Source organism: Daucus carota, chromosome 9 (assembly GCF_001625215.2).
Source record: "Daucus carota subsp. sativus chromosome 9, DH1 v3.0, whole genome shotgun sequence".
Taxonomy (NCBI): Eukaryota; Viridiplantae; Streptophyta; class Magnoliopsida; order Apiales; family Apiaceae; genus Daucus; species Daucus carota.
The window spans coordinates 1,824,262-1,845,510 of NC_030389.2; the positions used below are offsets into that span (position 1 = coordinate 1,824,262).

General features: G+C 31.8%; 3 protein-coding genes across 3 annotated transcripts; 2 read left to right on the forward strand and 1 right to left on the reverse strand.

The window, feature by feature from the left end:
- Window positions 1-1,650: 1,650 nt before the first annotated feature.
- On the reverse strand, window positions 1,651-3,425 carry LOC135149270 (cyclase-like protein 2). The gene is made up of 7 exons (XM_064084483.1): window positions 3,278-3,425; window positions 3,022-3,066; window positions 2,681-2,753; window positions 2,283-2,319; window positions 2,049-2,106; window positions 1,847-1,917; window positions 1,651-1,776 (listed from the first exon to the last, which is right to left on the reverse strand). Exons 1-7 carry the CDS (start codon window positions 3,423-3,425, stop codon window positions 1,651-1,653), a joined length of 558 nt encoding a protein of 185 aa, XP_063940553.1.
- Window positions 3,426-5,529: 2,104 nt separating this feature from the next.
- Window positions 5,530-9,862, forward strand: LOC108200831 (uncharacterized). The gene is made up of 5 exons (XM_017369090.2): window positions 5,530-5,678; window positions 5,795-5,853; window positions 6,064-6,113; window positions 9,179-9,324; window positions 9,436-9,862. The coding sequence occupies exons 1-5, from the start codon at window positions 5,659-5,661 to the stop codon at window positions 9,638-9,640; spliced, it is 480 nt and encodes a 159-aa protein (XP_017224579.1). The 5' UTR covers window positions 5,530-5,658; the 3' UTR covers window positions 9,641-9,862.
- A 1,557-nt stretch (window positions 9,863-11,419) lies between these two features.
- LOC108200979 (gallate 1-beta-glucosyltransferase 84A24) lies at window positions 11,420-13,027 on the forward strand. Its single transcript, XM_017369264.2, has one exon. It carries the CDS (start codon window positions 11,462-11,464, stop codon window positions 12,881-12,883), a length of 1,422 nt encoding a protein of 473 aa, XP_017224753.1. The 5' UTR covers window positions 11,420-11,461; the 3' UTR covers window positions 12,884-13,027.
- Window positions 13,028-21,249: the final 8,222 nt, after the last annotated feature.

A 21,249-nucleotide genomic window follows, 5' to 3' on the forward strand; every position in this document is an offset into this window, starting at 1 on the left:
CAAAATATTTATTTAGGAAAATAGGACGATAATCGTGCCAACCCATATCGGTCTGAAAAAAATATATGCCACCAATTATGGCCACCAAAATTGGTACAAACTCCTTGAACGTTATCAAGACCTAATAAAAGCCATCAATTGGCACCTAATAAATTTTCATAAATATTAGTAAATTAACAAAATTTAATATGCCAATTAAGCGGAATAAATGCACATAAACACTTACCAAACACACATTTATTCAAAAACATGAATGGAATCAATTAATCCCTAATATGTATATATGTAAATATAAATCACATTTACACAAATATTTAATTCTTTCTGATGTATAACCGAAGTATTTAATTCCTTTCTATCCAAAATCATTGCACACTAACATATATATATATATATATATATATATATATATATATGCAAAATATATAAATTTATACTATAATTAAAAAAATATTCAAATCATAACAAATCAATAATCTATTCGTACCTGCAACTAAAAACAATTTTGAAAACTAAATTTATAATGTAGAAAATTAAACACACACAAAACACATCCATCAATCAAGAACTACTAAGAACACAAAGAACACATATAAAAAACTAAAACACCTCATTTTCGATTAATATTGTGGCCGACGACCACATCAAATCCGGCCAAGATAAAACAAGTCAGAAAAATATAGATTATTACACTCAACAAAATTTACAACCTAAACCGAACAAATTTCAACGAAATTACAAATGAATCCAATCACCGAAAAAACCCTATACAACTTCTATATCAGAAGTGAAGAGAAACAAAAATACAATAATGTACATCTACAATTATAATAAAATACAAAAACCAACCAAACAAGCGAAAAGTACACAACAAACATAAGAAAAGACGTACCTTTTAAAGAGACAGAGAGAATTTGATTAAAAATAAATAAAAGAATGATATTAATGATGTTAAAATAAAACCCATAAATCACCATTGAATCAGAATTGTGACGAGGAAGGAGATCGGCCAGAGAATCGATCGATTATTCTATTGATTGCCGTCCAAACAGAAATTAGATAAATGTACTCAGCCGTTGACCACAATTCTCAGCCGTTGACCACAATTCGTCAGAACTCAGATGGAGAAAGAGAATAGTGGCGGTTTTGGTTTCTTAGAGAATAGTATGCATGCGGATACTAGATTTTGTCGTAATTATTTCATTCACGTAAGAATGCAGCCTACAACCCCCATGCAAGACCTGAATAATATATTTTTATATAAAAAGATATAACACATGTATTTCACTATGGTATATTACTAACATGTATAATTGTGCTCTGGCCAATTTTTGGCACCTATATCATTTTTGAAATTACAAACAAAAAGTGTCCAAAACTTACATTACATTATGCTCCCTCTTTCCCGTCTCGTATTGTGACACTGCAGCAATGTGCTAAATTTTAATTAGCATACAAGGTGATGTAACAACATTAACATGTAAGTTTCTTGCATATCTATGTGTATGCAAACAGCTATCAATTTAATCACTTTAACTTGTACCGGAAAAAGATTTAAAATGTGAAGAGTTGATACAAAGACAAGTTTTAAATTCAGATTTGCTTTCCAAGATTAAGTAATTTGTCGAAATAGGCACTTACAATAGTGTATTACTTGACGAGTATGCATCTTAGCGCAGACCTCTCAGCACCAACCAATCTTAGCGGCAAGCAATTGACAGTATGTGCCCCGGCTTCAATGTTATCCAACTTGAGACCTTCGACGAGGATAATCTCCTGACAGAATTTCAATATAATTTAGTGATGCCGAGACAAATTATAACATTTGATGGATTGATTTGCTTACTCTGCCTTCAAGAAAAGCATGGTGAGAAGGAATCAGATCATCATAGGCAGCAGCAGATAAATAATCGACTCCTGCAATATGAAGGACAAGTAAATCAAGCACCTTAATTACCTCCATCACTCTTACACAAGCTGGGAAAGCATAACATTAAAATAGGAGTTGTGATGAATGATAGACAAGTAAGGTTGTACATTGATCTTACCAACAAGTTTGATGTCGGTGTTATCCACAGGGGCGGACCAGGGGGAGGCGAAGGGGGGCTAGAGCCCCGGCCAGAAGAAAAAAAACCAGTAGAAGTTTTTTTTTCATCCCCGGATGTTCCCTAAAAATGATATAAAGAAATTTTTTGAGCCCGGGGAAAATTTCAAAAATCTTTGTATTAGCTGATATTAACTTATCCACCAACCATTGTGCACCGTCTTTAGGTGAAGCTCACATAGCATTTGTCGAACTCCTTTTTCCACATCAAGCGCCTATTGGGAAGTGACCATTGACAAGTTTATTGTAGACTAGACATTAGCAGGCTATGTATCATCACAAATTACATTTAGCTCTCTTCCAGAAACCCCGAATTATAATATCAGAGGCATTAGCCGCAAATAGGAACAAATACAGAATCCAGCAACAGAATTGCAGGTCCTTTTCATTACAAAACGAGTATAGGAAGCACAAATTTGTACGATTATCATTTAACCTTTATCCTTGATTCAATATTCTTCTTTTACATATTTTTCGCCAACAAAGCTGCAAATAATAAAGCCTTTACCAACGGATCAAATATGTATAGTTTGACAATATATTTGTTGCAAGTCAAGATTTTATAAATTCACAGACCTGGCAGTGTTTAACGTTCTGAATAGTACACGCTTTACTCCTATGGGGATATGCAGGGACTTCATAGCTTCAACTGAGACCCATATACAAACAAATTGTTGCCAACACCTTATCTTAAAAATAAAAAACCCAAGGGGTCGTATGGATGGTAGATGGTAGATGAGAATGGGAATCGGGGGTATGAGAATGGATCGAGTTACGGGAATGGGTAAGTGAGTAATGAGATTCTCGTTCCCCACAATAAAATTGTGGGTCTAGACACCAAGACATAAGTCTGAGGTTCCAATTTCCGTTAACTAGACTCATTAATAATAAACCAAACGTTTCAATAAAATTGATACCAGTAATATTCCTGTGACAAGGAACATTGACTAACAGTGCAGCACCTGTGAATATTAAGCAAACAAATGTCAGCACTTGCAGTACAATCTATGCAATGCGAGCTCACCTCGATCTTCAAGTACATGAGTTAGCTAGCTAGCTAGTGTGAAAAGAGAAGGCAGAACAACCAGTATTGTTGATACATAAACCAATTGAATCACCTGTGAGAGACCAGACCCTTAAATCAGTATTAACAAAAAGTAGGATGGGGAATACTCTGAATCCTGTGACTAATATCAAACACCTGTCCCTCATCATACACTTCTCTCCGTAATGGACCCCTGCATCCGCACCAAGCACCTTGCATGACTCCTCCGCGGCTCCGAGAGGCGCATTTTCGGCTACTAGTGCAGGCCTTTCTCATGTTACTTGAGCGCTAGGAGATGATCATTAATGCCCATGCAAAGTACGTGAATCGCTAAAGAGAGGAGGATTATGAATGCATGGGCAGCTGTATATACTCATAGCTATGAGCCCTAGCAAGGACTAGTTTTTAGTGTGTGAAGCTTAAAACCTGAGAAGAAGAATTAGAAACGAAATAGTGCAAAAATAAGCTAGCAATACGAATTTGTGCAGGAATAAGCTAGTATAACGAATTTGCAACTAAATAGTGGTTGTAGAGTCCCTATTATAGGTAATAATCAGGGGTCATCTTGTATATATGAGAGGCAATCTTAATGAGTTTATGATGTGCAAAATCAAACCAGAACCAAATAACTAAATTAAATTGTAAGAATTCGATTCAATTCGGCTTGGTAATCATTTTCTGAAAATTTGGGCCATTCAGTTCGGAAAGAATAAACTGAAATGCAATTCGGTTCGGTCCGATTTTTAAACTAATATATATTTCTGTTCGGATCGAATAGTCCAAATATTATATAATATATATTTCGATCCTCAAAAAAGTAAATTTTCAATTTTCGTTTTATGACCCAACGCATCATGCTCACCTCTAAATTAATCTATCGATTAAGAGTTTACAAGAGGATTTTTGAATAAATCAGGAATTAAATATAATCGGTAAATTAATAAAATATCTTTTAAGAATTAAATAGAGGTTTTTAAAATCAGAAATATTTAGAATAAAATCTGAATTAATTAAATTTGATCCAAAATTTTTATTATAAAGCTTCATATTTAATCATATTAGACATGTATATTTTTAATTGTAAACAAAATACGCATAAGCATTATCATCCAAACTCTAAAAGTGTATTATCATTGAGGCTTTGTTTGTTTAGCAGGATTCTTGGTTACATAGGAACCCACATTTACTTGGAAGTAGGTTCCAATGTGTGGTTGCGGTGTAACTGAAAAATACAGTGTTTGGTTGTACTGCATATCACATCTACATCTGTGACTATATAATTTTAATAATTTAGATAATATCAGATTAATATATTATAAATATATAAATAAATAAATAAAAATGATATAATATGTATTATTAACATTAAATAATAAGAATTTTAACCTAATATAAAAAAAGAAAAAAACATGATATTTAAAAATATAAAAAAATTATTTAGATGAGATGATATATTAATATAATATTAGTAATATCTAAATAAAAATAATTAAAATACAGAACAAAATTTATGTTTCATAATTTAAGAAGAAAAATAAATAAAAATATTTTAAGATGGATAAATTTTTATATAAAATAAACATATATAGTAATATATAGTAAATATTATTAAGAAAAAGATATCTTTTCTATAATTATTGATATATGTGATATGAGTAAATCCTAAATAAAAAACAATATATTATTAAATAAACAATTATGATATGATATTTATTTATAATTTAATTTTGGATTTGGTCATGATTAAATAAGTAAAATTGTAATATAATAATAATGAAAAAAATGTAAACAGCTATGTAACCTAGAAAAACCACGCATTAGCTGTGTAACTAGGTTACACTGTTTTGCAGGAAGTTGAAGTTACATGGAAGTGTAAGTTACTTTGCTCACTTTTAATATCATACAACCAAACACGGGCACTCAGATGAGTTCCATGGAACTGTAGGTTACTGCGTTGGGTTACAGCGTACCAAACGAGGCACATATGTTTTTCTATAAATATGTTTTTCTATAAATATTTCGATAACTTAACTTTTAGAAATTTATTTAACATCTCTGATAAAACTATATTAACACGAACACATACGTTGTATATTTTGATAATTTTTATAGTTATTTTAACATATATTTTCAAATTAAATTAAATATTACTCCCTCTGTCCCAAAATAATTGTCAGGTGCAAAAAAATCATACTTCTATGTATTATTTTTTTAATTTTTTTTTTGAATAAAAATTTAACATCTAACTTTTAATTCAGAAAAAGAAAATTTCAAAAATAATTGCGTGGAGAAAGTCAAAACAATTATTTTGGAACGGAGAAGTATAATACAGTCAAAAAATTAATATTATCAATAACCCCTGCGCGGGTTAATGTTAGATCAGTTATCCGGGTTTGTCGGACCCGTATATAACACCAGCCTTCACAAAACCCATCTTTATTTCTTCTCCCAAACCGGCAAACCCTAATTAATTAGTAATTGCACTTTCAAAGTTCCAAGCTTTACAACAATGGGGAAAACTAGCACTCTGTAAAATCCACATCACAAAGCTTCTATTACATACTTTGTATCATTTATATTTGTATTCTACATGCTCAATTTGCTGTTAATTTATAAATTTATTAACTTTTTTTGTTAAATTTCAGAGGAAAAGAATCAACTCGTGCTGACCAGAAGTTTGAAAAGAAGCTCCAATTCTATGCTAGTAAGCTCTTTTTGTGTGTTTATTATAATGGGTTTGTGTTTTTTGATGTGTAGCTATGATGGTTTTAATCAAGTTTTGTTTTTGACGCTTGTTGGTTGTGATTGTATATGTAATGTGCTTAGATTTTGGTTTGTAAGTTTGAAATTTGTTCGTAAATGAATCGAAGTGCTAATGTATTTATATTGTTTGTTTTCCAATGTATTCTTGCAGAGATTAGGGATAAAGTTTCTTCGTTAGGTGCTCAGAAGGCCATCGGCAAGGTATGATTTTTTATTTGTGTTTTTTTAAGGTTGATTAAAGAAATTTAGGTTGCTTGTGACAATGTTATGTGTGTTTTCTGGAAGTGTACTTTGTGAGACTAATTTGTTGTACTAAGAAAATTCAGCATGACACGTTTTGTGTTTGTTTTTTGCAACGCGTCTAAGTTGTGAGTGGTATTTATTGGTTTTGCTGATGATTTTGTGGTTCGGTCTTGGTATGTTATATTTATAAATATTTTAAACGGAGCCTGAACTAGGAGTATGGTGTGGAAAATATAATTAGTGGACTAAATGCTGCTTAATCAGTATAACTTGAAGGATGAATCATTTCTTTCAACTTATGTCATTTGGCTGCTGCGTCCTTTTTTGTTTTATAAAATAAAAATTTGAACTCATATAGGAATTTGAGAATTGTAATTAAGCGAATTGTAATTAAGCAGTAGTGCTTTGGAAATCTTGGGCCTTGCTGTGCTGCTTCGTGTTTTCATCTAGGACTGCATAATAGGCTTTTGCTGCATTCTCTAATACTTCAATATTTGCCCTTAAACATTTTTTAAAATAACTATTGAGTGGATGTTTGTTAGTGTTTTATATTCAGAAGTGTTTTTGTGAAGAAAACTCACCCTAGGTAATTAAAGTCCTCTGACTAACTCTCTGGTATAGTTTGTTTGGGAAGAAGATTTCAGCTCATAAAGATTCTGTGACTACATTTAGCAAACAACATAATAACCTCCATGCTCTGAGCTGAATTCGATAACTGTGATGCATATGTTTTCTTGCTAGTTAACTGCTCGCTTCTGTATTCAGTGTAGGCTTCTAGATTTTTCACTTTAAGTCTCTTTTTGGATATGCCAACTTCCATACAACCTCTTTCTATACACTCCCTTGGCTTTAGTTTTCATTTGTGAGCTGTAAAGCACTAAAGCTCATAAATTTCTTTTTATTTATTTTTTAATCTTGCTTCAAAGGCATATTATTTGCATTCTTGGCTTCTGATCCGCATAATTTTTCTGAAGTGCTCCTTTAGTTTCTGTTCTTATATGTAAGCAAAGCTGCTCATTATTTTTCATAGCTGTTTCCAGTTCCTGCGTCAGATAAGCAATTTCATGGTGGCTGTTATACTTTTGTTTTGTCCACCTCTCCACATCCTGCTCCCGACCTTCCTTCTTTCATCCGCCATATATATCAGTAATAAAAAGTGTCAAGGAATATGAGAAACATATAAAAACAAAAATGACAGTAGTTTATAAAGCCTACAACATCATGAAAATTGCAACTACTTTGTAAATGCACTTTCTAATCCGTTCAAAACCAAACAACTAAAGGAACTTAGAGAAGAACAATAATAAAAGGTTTGTTGCCTTTATGAACTAGAGCTGGTTCATTGCAAACTGTAAAAAGACAGTAATATCTGGTTGATGGCTTCTCAATAGTCACAGTTAGAGATTTATTGGTTAAGGGTAAATAAGACCCCATGTTCTAGTTAAGTCTACCTATGCCTCTTGGCTATTACTGCTTACTAGGGATTTAAGAACTCAGCTTCATGAATGGTAATTTTCCTCACAAGCCCTGAGCAGGTTATTTCACCGCTGGGTGAAAATATAATAATGTATTTGAACCTATAGCTTTCGATAAGAATTATGATTGACAAAAATAATAGCATTACAACTCTCAAGTGCTCTGCATGTGGAGGTACACAGCTGTATCTTTGGACGACTTTGCTTTATCGGTTTGCCAAATGCTGAGGAAAAAAACTGATTTTAGAATGTAGTACAGACAGTTTAGAAATTAATATGAAGGAAAACATGATTCAGGTGTCATGGTTAGGTTTCACAGAAATCATACCCTAGGTGTTCCGGTGTTCTTCCTTAGTGAACATACATCCAATCAACTTGATTTAATCATTTCTGAAAGCTTTGCAGGAAGAAGAAAATACTCATGTCTGTGTTTAAACATTTCATGAAACTTGTGTCCAGGATGATGTGGTAATGTGGTTGAGGGCACTATATGATAGGGGAATAGCACAAATGAGAAATACGAAGATTTCATAAGACTTCAAAGTATATTTTAAAATACTAACAGAACAAGAAAAAACAAACCATTAGGTTACGGTGGCTTTCTGTGACGAAGTATATTTTTCGATATAAATTGTATGATTTCATATATAAATCAACCATCCTGGTGCTTATAAAGTCACACAAAAATTGCTCGTAGTTTGTTAGCATTACTTCCATGTTCTATATAATTTTAATTACAAACACCGTATTGTGCATTCAAAGTAAAAGAGTTAGTTTCTTCATTAGTTTGGCTGAATAAAATAGTTATTTCGAGATAACCACAGTTTTATTGGTAGAAACGATGTTACAGACATATGTACATGTGTTTGCACATATGGAGAGAAAAAGAGAGAGATCACATGGCATGATAAATTAAGATCTGCATGTTGAAATATGAGTTGTATGCTTTCAGTTTCTGTTCTCCAAGTATTTTAGATGTGAGAGAATTGGTTTTTGCTTCACCAAAGAGACTGTGCAATAAAAGGAACAGTACTGCTGAATCTTTCTGCAGTAAGACCATAGGAACATAAATATAAAAATGGCAAATATAGCTTCCAATAAAATAGTGTTCTTAGTGATCTTATTTTGTGATTTTCTTGATGTTACTTATGTTTCGCCCCACTGTACCTTAAAAAAATCATAATATTCCCCACAACAGCAAAAATAACTTAAGATAGAATTATGGCTCATTTCTAGAGTTGGTAGTTATAGTAGTGTTTATATTTGCTAGCACTGTTGGATATTAATCAACTACTGATTGCTCATGGTTCAGGTTTCTGTGAATGTATGGCGCCTTTTTCACTTTATTCTCTTGTCAGTTGACCTTTATGTTGTTGGTGATATTTACCTAACTGTGTTACTTAGAAAAGGAAAAATACTCGTGAACAAAATTGGTTCTTTGTATTTCTTAAACTGTGTTGAGATACAGTTTAGTACTTTGTGCTGAGTGAGTATGTTTAAAGCATTCATAAGAAGGATATGCTAAAGATACACATCTTATTCTTTCAGAAAAAGAAACTTCGAAGTCGACAGAGGAAGCTCAAAGCTTATGATCTCTCTGCCCTCTCTGAGTTCCTTCCTGATGAAAAGAAGGAAACAAAGCTGCCAACTGCCGCTGATTTTAAGCTAACGTGTAAATCCAGGCAAACCCTAGTGTAAGCGAGACAATGTCTGAATATTATTCTTGCCAAGTTTTCTTAGATTATTCCTACAGTTAATATTGTTCTTTTCCAATTTGAAATGTAATGTCGGGTCAACTTTATCAGACTGAAGGAGGGGAAGCAACTGAACAATGTTCTAAATCATCCTGCTTTCAAAGCGGATCCATTGGGTGCTATCCATCAACATTTGCAGAACACACAGCCTCTTACAGATGTGAAACAAATTAAGAAGCCCAAGAAAGTAGGAAAGAAGAAAGCGAAAGGGAAAAAGTCTAAAGCATCATCTGCACCTCAATCGATGGAAATGTGACGTAGGTTTCTATACGTAATATATATAAGCTTCTTTTGTCTCTTGTTTTGCTAAGCCCTATCTCTTACCATTCTCTCGTGGCATTTGGCTCATTTTTGTTTAACAGTTTTGCAAAGAATTATTCTAATTAGCAATGTAAGGGCCAAGGGGTTCCATCAATTTGTTAAGAGCTAATAGACAATAGATTTGAGACAGTAAGACCATGTCTTCAATTTTTATTGAGTACAGTCTGTGTTGAAGTTGTCATTCAGAATTGAAACTTAGTATCTCGATGCCTCTCATATACAAAAAGAAGAAATGAGCATCTGAAAATAATAAAAGAAGCCTATGTACTACCTCAATAATGCATATTGAGATAACTTTATTCTAGATATACTCTTCAGCAAATATTTGTAGAAACATATTCTTAAAAGAGTCCAGAGGTCAACATGTACAACGGAGGATGCAAACAGAACTGAAGTTGAGTAGAGGCTCTGGAATTAATTCTTAATGTTACTTAGCAGCTGATAGCTGTCATTATTGAAGGAGTCAAAAAATAATTGGATTACATCCGGTGCTGGGCTTTTTATCTTTGAAAAATTACTGCTGATGATAAATTTCTTTCAACCACAACCTCTCATGTTTCTTGTTTTGTTGGGACTTCCTGGATGGTTCTGCACTGTAACATGTAGTCCAGGTACATACTTAATTGTCTGACTTGGCAACTAAGGGTACTTATGTTAGACCTATTATTGAGGATCCCAGGGATCCAGCCAAATACTATGAGCTTGTTGAGGTGGTTTTGTTGATATCTTATGTTGTCCAAAGTTGTTTTGCCTTATCAGCTTTGATCATGGTGTGAATGCATCCTACTAGTTGGAGATCGTTTCTATGTTCCTCTCAGGAAATGTTGCTAAAAGTCAGGTTTGCATGTTGTGTCTGAGGTGTCGATTGGTGTAAAATTTCTGATACTACTAGGAGAAAGATTGCAGCGATATGAGGAGGAGGTCAATCTAGAGACGGAACAGGTTTGATACGTATGTGGATACCAAGAGGAACAGGTTTTACTATCCAGGTTGCCCCGTGACTCCAAAAATGTTAACAACTATTTTCGTATATATGTATTTTACATTTGTGAAATTGAAGAAATTATTCTTCTCCATTGGGGAACAGAGAGGGAGGTTTAGGAATCACTGCAGCCAATTATTTGCTCTTTTATATATGTATTTTGCTAATCATTTCTGCTAACTATTTAACTAATCCAGAGCAATTTTTTAATTTCCAGAGCAATTTGTACTGAAATTATGTGTTCTGTGTCATCAAGAAGAGTTCTTTTGAAAGTAGGTTTGTCAGGCCTTTTAGGAAAGTTTATATTGTTCTTTTATGTAAAACCTTATCTAGTAAGGCGTCCTGACCCTCGCTGAACAGATACAAAGTTGTTTCCGTAAGATGATTTTAATGCTTTTACAAGTTGATAGAACTTGGATGCCTTCTCACAACTGGAGGAACATTTGATGTGAAGGCTCCAGGACTTCCGTTCCTTTTTCTGCGCTTTCACTTTTCCGGTCTACTTAGGTTGTGTTATAGCTGGACAACACCAAAAGGAAGGACCATGGGGAGTCCCACGGGTTCAGCTTGGAAAGATCTGTTTGAAAACAAGTGAATACTACTTGTTAAGTTTGTTAAGCACAATGTGCATTTGGCACTGGACTGGAGAGTACACCAGCCAGTCCTTACTCACCACTCACCAGTCCTTGTTCATTTTTTCAAAAAACTGTCAGTATATAAAACAGAGGCTTATTGGTGACTAATACCAAAACAACCAAAATTGCTTCACAAACAATGAGCCCTGTATATCAAGACTCCAAAAAGGATCTTGTTCATATCTTACTTGTGTCTTTCATAGGACAAGGCCATGTCAACCCTTTACTCAGACTAGGAAACCTCCTTGCTTCATCAGGTTTCCTTGTCACCTTCTCATCCTGTTCAGAAGTCGGAAATTCCATGCGCAAGGCTAACAACAACATCGATGAACTCGTTCCAGTTGGCGATGGGATGATCAGGTTTGAGTTTTTTGATGATGGATTACCTGAGAGTGATCCACGACGCCATGATCTCGACTTCTACATGCCTCACCTTGAGTTGCATGGTAAAGAGGCAGTCACTGGCATTGTCAAGAAACACGAAAAAGAAGGGCGTCCCGTGTCATGCATCATTAACAATCCTTTCATTCCATGGGTTTCTGACATCGCGGAGGCCTTAAGCATTCGTAATGCAGTGCTTTGGGTACAGTCCTGTGCTTGTTTCTCAGCTTATTACCATTACCATAATAAGTTGTCACAGTTTCCCTCCGAATCTGAACCCGAAATCGATGTCCAACTGCCATCTATGCCTCTGTTAAAACATGATGAAATCCCGAGTTTCTTACACCCTTCAACTCCTTATCCAGCCTTAAGAAGAACCATTCTAGCCCAATTCAAGAACTTGTCAAAACCATTCTGTGTACTGGTAGAAACATTTCAAGAACTCGAAAGTGAAGTCATTGATTACATGTCCAAACTCTGCCCCATCAAGGCCATTGGCCCTCTATTCAAGAACCCGAAATCTCAACTTTCTAACATTCAAGGCGATTGCTTGAAGCCCGTCGATGACTGCATCGATTTCCTCAACTCCAAAAGCCCCTCATCAGTTGTCTACATCTCTTTCGGCAGTGTTATCTCAATGAATCAAAAACAAACAAATGAACTTGCACAAGGTCTTTTAAACTCCGGAGTTTCTTTTCTCTGGGTTTTTAGGCCACCCCTTCCAGGTTTCGACGTAGCTGTACTACCCGAAAAATTCCTGGAAGCAGCTGGTGACAGGGGAAAAGTAGTGCAGTGGTGTTCACAGAAACAAGTGCTGGCAAATCCTGCAGTGGCTTGTTTTCTGACACATTGCGGATGGAATTCGACGTTAGAGGCCTTAACAACTGGTGTCCCTGTGATAACCTACCCTGCATGGGGTGATCAAGTCACTAATGCTAAGTTTCTAGTTGATGTGTTAAAGGTGGGAGTCAGGTTAAGTAGAGGGAACCAATCAGAAAAAAATGTGATTTCCAGGGACGATATCGAAAAATCTTTAAGAGAAGCTACCATTGGGGAAAATGCAGCAGAGATTAAAAGGAATGCATTGAAGTGGAAGGAGGCGGCAGAAGAAGCGGTGGCAGAGGGCGGTTCTTCTGATCGGAACTTAAAAGAGTTTGTGGATAAGCTGATGATGAACTGAATGTCAGTGATGCATATAAAATAAACATGACTTATAGGGTTAAGAATTCATGATAATATTGTGTATAGATTTATGAAACTGTGTGAGTACTTAAATTTGTGTCATTCAACCATTGCGAGACATAGTGTCCAGGATTGAATTTTATCTTGCGGTATAAAAAATACTTAGATTGCGTTCACTTGGATGGAATAAAATGAGAATAGATTGAAATGGAAAATTATAAGAGATTGAAATGGAAAATTATAAGCAATTTTTAGGAAGAAAGAAGAAAGCAGGAGGTCATAGTGACTAAATATGAGTGAGTCTGAATTTATTATGATAATCATTGTAGGAAAACGTAATGAAGAAGTGAAATAAACACATTTCACTGAATAGAAAGCACACAAAGAAAACAACTGAAATGGTCTAAAAATCTCTCTATCTGAGACATCCTAATTAATAGACCAAGAGAGACCTGCAGAACTTTCTCCCGAGCGAAATGAAAATGTGTTTCTATATGTTCTCTTCGTGTGTGAAAGACTGGATTTTCAGTAATCTAGCACTTTCATCGTCGCAGTAAATGGGAAAGAGTAGCTGCCATGTACAGTGTTTGTTTAAAGATGAAATCTCCTCTTGCATCGCCTCTTCTCATACAGTTAAATCTTCAGAGATAAGGTTGAGGAATGATTGAGAACAGGGGACTTGAAGTGCATAAGAATCCTCATGCAGTCAAGTACTCCAGGGATGATGGTATGACACAATGTTGGAATTATATTCTATAATCTAAACTTGGAATAAATAAATTAGTATAATCACTAATTGTTTTATTAGTAGAGGATAAGTTAAAAAAATTGTGGGAGAGTATTGGATTAGTAATTAGTGTTTTTAGGATCGTGGAGTAGTAAAATTTAGTTTCAAGTGGACACTAATTAGTTGTTATTATTTTGTTGGGTAGCTTTTATATATTATGTAAACTATCTCTTTTAATATTCAATAGCAATACAATGTAGTCCAAGATATATAGCTTTCCTTCTTGTACATAGCGCTTATCATTCTAGTTTTAAGAATACATTTACTTCTTGTTTGTGCATACAAGTTTGAGTGTTTTTGTCTATGTGTGTTTGTAACCAGTTTATATGAGCTCTTGATTCACAAAAACATAAGTTTCTAAATGCTGAATCGTAAAACATACTCCCTTCGTTTTGAAATATAGGTCGCTTGACTTTTTTGCACGTATTTTTAAGTCATTTGATCGATGCTTAAAATCATTATTTTTGTAATTTTCTTTTTTTGAATAATAATATCAATCATATATTTTTATTCAAAAAAGGAATATTTCAAAAATAATGATTTTTAACATGCAGTCAAAGTACTTGGAAACACGTGCAAAAAAAAATCAAACGATTTATATTTCAAAACAGAGGGAGTAGATGGTAATTTTCTTAACAAAAGTATGGTATCTCGCGTACATATATGTATTTCTAATTAAATATATTATGTATAATGACATGTCATTTGATAAAGAGTGCTGGGTGTACAAGACTGTTTACAAAAAATTTGTACATAATAACATGACAATTGATGTGGTGGGTTGTAATTTGGGTTGTTGATGTAAATACAGGAAGCCCACGACAAGTCGTTATGTACCAAATTTTGTATGTAATTATGTACACCAAGCATTTTCTTTTGATAAAATTTAGACAATTTACCTCGAATACCTAGCATAAGAGATGTGCATGGCGCGGTTTGCACCTAAAACCGCAACCGGAACCATAAATGTGTGGTTTTTGAAATTGAAAACCGAAACCAAACCAAATATTATTGGTATGATTCGGGTTATAATATGAACGGTTACGATTTTAAATGGTGCGGTTCAGTTTTCAAACCATAAAATGTCTCGAAATTTAATAGTCCTGAAATTCTAAAATCTAAACCAACACTTTTGTATATAAGTTTAATAGATGCCAATCAAAGTATGGCGAGTTTGTTTACCAAAACCACTGCAAGATATTTACAGACTACAAGTTCATAAGCAATCAAGCAGTATTGTATTTAAATTATGTATAAGTAAGTAAATATTTTATACAAACATATTTAAATATTATATATAAATAAATAAATATATTATGCGGTTCGGCTCGGTTTCTATTCGGTTTTGAAATTCTTGAAACCAAAACCAAAACCAAAAGATTGGTGCGGTTTTTTTTATGTTTGGTTTTCGCGCGGTACAGTTTTATTCGATACGGTTTGATACGGTTTTATGTGCTTTTCGTGATTTTCGGTTTAGTTCGATTTTCGGTTCAGCTTTTGCTCCTTCTTACCTAGCACTAAACCTGACAATTCGTTCTTATTGTGTAATTTCGTGTCGTGTACTTTTTCGTGTCATGTACCTCCGTTCTCGTGTCGTGTTTCGTGTAAAATCAAATATAAATATAAATATAAATAAATATAATAAATTAATGTAAATATTAGATTTCTAGGTAATTTTTTTACAAAATTATATAAAAAATATATATATTTAAATCATTTATACTTACAATACTATAAACTATGCAATATTTTAAAAAAATACATATATTTATTATAAATAAACATATTTATTATTACATATTAATATTTAATTATAAAATTATATTTATTTTAAATCATTTATTTCGTGTACCCAAAGATAAACACAAAACCGAACGACATCTCAGTCGTGTACTTCGTGTTGTATACTCAAAATGCAAACACAAATACTAAATTTTCCTGTCGTTTTCATATACTGTTTTCGTGTCGTATGAAAAATTGTAGGTCTCTTATAAAACATACTCCCTCTGTCCCAACCATTTGTTTGTATACAAATGGTTAGGACACGGAGACCTAGAAATTGTATAAGAAATGAGTAAATTTAGATGAAAAGTGGGGGTAGTGGTGAGACCTATTTATATTTAATAATCGATTTGAGATAGTGAAAGAAAGTAGTGGATGTAATAGTATTTATATTATTATAGAATGAAGATAGTGGAACAAAATAGTTGGTGTAATGATATATTATATCATAAAAGTTTACTATTTTTGAAATGTATAAAAATTTACTAAATGTATACAATGTGAGACGTTTCAAAAAGAAACTGTATATAATTCATCGGGACGGAAGGAGTACAACCGCATAGCGTTCCAGGTGATCAGTTCAACGAGAACTCTTGCTTTTGATTGGAGATTTGGATTGCATGGATAATCCCCCAACTTATTCGATAAATTTAGTGCGTGTACTATAAACTCTTTGTTTCAGAAATCATTCTGTCCCAGTGGCCCTATTTCCGTACTTCTGGAAAAGATATTGGACGTAGCTTTCCGCTTTTTATCGCGAGGATGAAATTCGTTCGAGGTTTCACTCGGAGACATGTGCTGATGCTAACTCCCACTCAGAACTTGTTTAACTAACTTATACTTCTTCCATCATTTTTTAGTGGTTCATTTTAAAAAAAAATACATATATTAAAGAGTATTAAATTATAAAATTTGTTTTAACATTTGCCCATATTTATTGCATAAATTAATGGGAGTAATTGTACTGTTAAACATTAAAACTTGGAAGTGATAGACGTAAAATAATGGGAGTAATTGTACTGTCACAAAAAGTGCTGGACAAAAAAGTGATAGACGTAAAATTTAGATAGTTGTTTGATAATATTTTTTTTTATTTATATATTTTGAATTATAATATAAAAATGATAATATTTTTGAAGAAGTTTAATAATGAAATCTATGACAGCTTCTAACAAAAGCTGAAAAACAGTTTTTTTGCAAAAACATGGGAGTACATGCTTTTTCTAAAATCAACTTTTGAGTTAAAAAATGTTGTTCAGAAAAGTTGCTTTTAAATTTACTAAACAGTTTTTCCACATACTTTTGAGCAGAAAACTGTTGTTGCTGTCTGCAACCGCAATGACAAACAATATGTTAATATGATTTATGATTTAATATGATTTAAAGCGATAAGTTAGGAATTTAAATTGTTTGTTCAGATAATTTTAACTTATTAGTGAATTATGAATTATTAAAAAAATAATAATAAAAAATAATAATTTGTTGGTAAATTATATCTTCTATAAAAAAATGTTTAGAAAAATTAAACACTGAAAAAATTAACTCAAATTGACTTCTGTCTTTGAATCAATTTATGACTTATTTCTAAATTTTAAACCGACTTCTAAATTTTTAGACAAACAAATATTTTTTTAATTTAAGCTCAAAAATGACTTAAAATCCGGGCTCTTGTACCGACGAACACCTCCTAATTTACTCAAGTCTATCGGAGAAAAATCCAAATTCGGGTCGTTATCAGAGGGTTGTCCAATTGTAATTCAAGAGTACTTGACTAATCTATCTATACTATACTATAATAAGCCAACATGGATATAATTTGTAGTCGTACAAATTTTTGGTTTGGTCAATTTTTTTTGTTTAGTACTCTCTTTATATAACTAGAAGTCTACGACATATATAGGTCTATTACTCTTCTTTTATTAAACAATTTCAAATACTAAAAGCACTCATCATGTATTACATGACAAAAACTTTATCATTATCCTCTTAAATATAAATATAATTAGTTGAAAAAAAATAAAACTACTATTAATAACATATATTAATACTAAAATACTTATAAGTAGATGTTGCAATTCATTAATACTAAAATACTAAGATAATTTTATAATTTAAATTATAAATAATAAATTATGAATTATATACTCGCCCGTGCTTCGCACGGGTTAAAAGCTATACTATACTATAATAAGCCAACATGGATATAATTTGTCGTCGTATAAAATTTTGGTTTGATCATGTTGATTTGGTGATTCACTTTATAACTAAAAATCTGCTACACGTAGAGTTCTCATAATCTTACATCTCTAAACAGTTTGATATACTACAAGATAAAAACTCCACCATTATTCTTTTGAATATAATTTATAATTAGTTAAAAAATAAAAAAGCTAAATTTACTATCATTAATATATATTACTATTATATAATAATTAATGATTAGTTTAAAATTATATAGACGCCCGTGCTTTGCACGGGTTTAAGGCTAGTACTATACTATAATAAGTCAACATAGGGTATAATTTGTAGTCGTACAAATTTTTGGTTTGGTCACATTGATTTGGTGATTCACTTTCTACCTAAAAGTCTGTTGCACGCAGAGTTCTCATAGTCTTACATATCTAAACAGTTTGATATACTACAAGATAAAAACTCCAATTTTATTCTTTTAAATATAATTTATAATTAGTTAATACTAATCACTAATAAAATGATATTAAAATTAAAATTATATATAATAAATTCAAAATAATATAGCCTCCCGTGCTTTGCACGGGTTCAAGGCTAGTTTATGTTATACAGTAACTGCTCCTCTTTTTATAGTATGAAGCAGAAGTTTTTGAGTTTGATTGTTGGAGTATTATATGTTGAAGTTCTCACGTTCTCTGTCAGATTGTTTGGTAGAGACCATTTTGAGGGATTCTTCTGATTAATGAAAATTCTTTCTTATTTCAAAAAATAAATAAATAAATAAAAAATGCAGATACATGATTAAAAGTTTTACTTGCTTTCAAAAAAAAAAAAGTTTTACTTGAAATTCATATTTTTCTTCTCACTTCAAATTATCCGAAGTAAATATATGGTTTTTTTTTTTTTGACATATTTTACCTCGATTATGATAGGCACTTCTTTCTGCAAATCAACCTAACAAATTGATACATGTCATGTATCTTTAACACATAATACACTTCTTCAAGTGTTTTAACTTTTTCTTAACACACTTCTTCAACTATTTTAATTTGATAATTGAAATTATTATTTCAAACCATTTTCCAAATAAAAAATTTAGCTCACACAAAAATATCAAAAAATAAATGATTAGACTATGCGATCAAAGTATCTAAATTTACATGGAAAAAAATCAAAAGATCAATAAAAAAATAGAATATTTCTCAAAACAATTGCAATTTTAGTTTTTGATTTATGACACATTTCTTTAACCTTTTTAACTTGATAAACTTAGTTCACACAAAAAATCATAAATAAATAATTTTATTATGCAGTCAAAGTATTTAAATTTATATGTAAAAAATCAAAACGTCAACTAAAAAAATATTGAATATTTCTCAAGAAAATTGCAATTTTGTTTTTCGATAAGCTGGACTTTTTTTTAATCATTGCGCCCTTCAAATATTTTAAATAAAGTTTTATAAATGTATTGTAATTTCTATGAATTAATTATCAAAATATATTTATCAAACCATTTAGATTCTGTTCCATGGGTAGCATATAGGTTTAACAAGTTTATATACATTTTGGCTTGCGAATCGCATTAAAAATGATTTGTGTAATGATTTTTTTTTCTAAAGTCGATTTTAAATGACCCTATTCTAGGAGTATATCATGATTCACATGTCAATTCTAAAGAAATTCACGATTTTATTTCCGTTTGACCAATTAGAATTATGTTTTAAACATGTTTGTCAAGTTTTCTTTAATCATTTTGTCCTTGAAAAAGATCTAAATAAAGTTGAGGAATATTTCTTTAATCATTATGCTCAGTGTTGTAAAAAGCGGAAATCGGACTTAATCGGTGAAGTCACGGAACAAAGATTAATAGGTGATTAATTAAATTGATCGGAGATTAATCGAATTAATCAATGATTAATCAGAGATTTAATCAGTTCGGCGTGTTACAGAACAGAAATTAATCAGTGACTAATCGTGATTAATCACCAACTTTTAGAATAGGGATTATGCCCTTCGTATCCTTTCATTTGTTATCAAAATACTACTCCCTCCATTCCAAAATAATAGTCGCTTTGACTTTATGCACGCAATTTGAAATATAAGAAAATCTTACTTTTACACATTATTTTTCAAATTTTCTTTTTCTGAATAAAAGTTTAACATCTATATTTTTATTCAGAAAAAGAAAATTTGAAAAATAATATGTAGGATTGAGGTTTTTTACACCTCAAATTACGTACACAAAGTCGCGACTATTATTTTGGAATGGAGGGAATATACGGTATCTGTGAAACTCATTCTCACCAACTGTTCTGTTCGAAGACTAGCAGGTAGGTTTGACAAGTTTAAACGTTTGATACACAACCAATTAAACTATAACAAATCAATTTGTCTTCTCTGTCCTAGATCAGATCAGATTGATTTGTTGAAAGTTGACTCAAAATTTAAAGAAGTATTAATCACAAAGTTAATTAATTCATTGTATTTAATTAAATTCATATTAAAAATAGAGAAATTTGTCTTGAATATATAATTGAACAATTCCATTAATACCAGACTCACCGGAAAAATTACAAATTATCTAAAAAAATTTGTCTCAATATCTAATTAAATGTGTGATGATAATATCTCACTTAATTCACTGTTCACGTGAATAGTGAAGGTATGTGTTCTCTGCAAATTGTATACGTTCATTATTTACACGCATTTTGAAACTACTGTAAAGTATTGTTTAATGAATTTTTTTAAATTTTCATTTTTTGAATAAAAGTTTAAATATTAAATTTTTATTCAGAAAAAAATAATTGAAAAAATATATTGTGGAGCTATATTTTAAAAGAATCTTAAAAAATGTGTCAAAAAATAATGTATATAATTGAATGAGACGGAGGGAGTAAGTAGCTAGCATTAATTGTGTAGCTTAGCATTTACTTCTAAAAATATACGAAAATTGTATTTAAAAAATAATTTGTTTCAAATATAATAAAAGTTAGAGGATAAAGTGATCAGGTCCGTATGGACGGAGTACATTTGTTTATTTCGATGGAACATGCAACTTTCACATCGTGTTAATGTTCGAAGTTAACCTTTCTCTAACCTCCAGAATACGTCCATATCTTTTATACTCCCTCCGTCTTATTTTATTTTCATAGAAAATAAAAAAAAATAATGTTTATTTAATAAAAACAAATTATAAAATAGAAAAATAGTAAATATATAAGTAGTATGATACTCTCGAGATTTTGATGATCACACTAACAGCAACTTGATAACATAAAACTGTACTCTGGTAGCTAGCTGAGAACGAGATTATAACTGTGCTAACAGCTAATGTCTTTTGAAGTTATCATTGTTCAGTCAGCAAGCTTACAGGAATATTGACAGACTATCAGCAAGCTCACAGCGTGAACAGAATAACAGATGGATAAGAATCAAAGTCGAAAAGCAAGGAGATTTATTAGGAATCGATTTGTAAGGACTTTAATATTTATATATGACTTATATAAATATTAGAGCTCAGTTTTAAATTAGTATTTCAAACAAAAACGATTTCCTAACTTATAGGAGTGTTTATCTCTTTCGATCTTATCTCTAAAACTACTCCT

What these genes read in the sequence shown, in the direction of transcription:
- LOC108200979 (XM_017369264.2), top strand. Translation starts at nt 11,462, where the DNA reads ATGAGCCCTGTATATCAAGACTCCAAAAAGGATCTTGTTCATATCTTA.
- LOC108200831 (XM_017369090.2), top strand. Translation starts at nt 5,659, where the DNA reads ATGGGGAAAACTAGCACTCT. An exon ending in GAAGCTCCAATTCTATGCTA is followed by an intron (nt 5,854 to 6,063) that starts GTAAGCTCTTTT and finishes GTATTCTTGCAG; the next exon opens with AGATTAGGGATAAAGTTTCT. An exon ending in AAATCCAGGCAAACCCTAGT is followed by an intron (nt 9,325 to 9,435) that starts GTAAGCGAGACA and finishes CAACTTTATCAG; the next exon opens with ACTGAAGGAGGGGAAGCAAC.
- LOC135149270 (XM_064084483.1), bottom strand. Translation starts at nt 3,425, where the DNA reads ATGAGAAAGGCCTGCACTAGTAGCCGAAAATGCGCCTCTCGGAGCCGC. An exon ending in AGGAGTTCGACAAATGCTAT is followed by an intron (nt 2,107 to 2,282) that starts GTGAGCTTCACC and finishes CCGGGGCTCTAG; the next exon opens with CCCCCCTTCGCCTCCCCCTG. An exon ending in ATGCTTTTCTTGAAGGCAGA is followed by an intron (nt 1,777 to 1,846) that starts GTAAGCAAATCA and finishes AAATTCTGTCAG; the next exon opens with GAGATTATCCTCGTCGAAGG.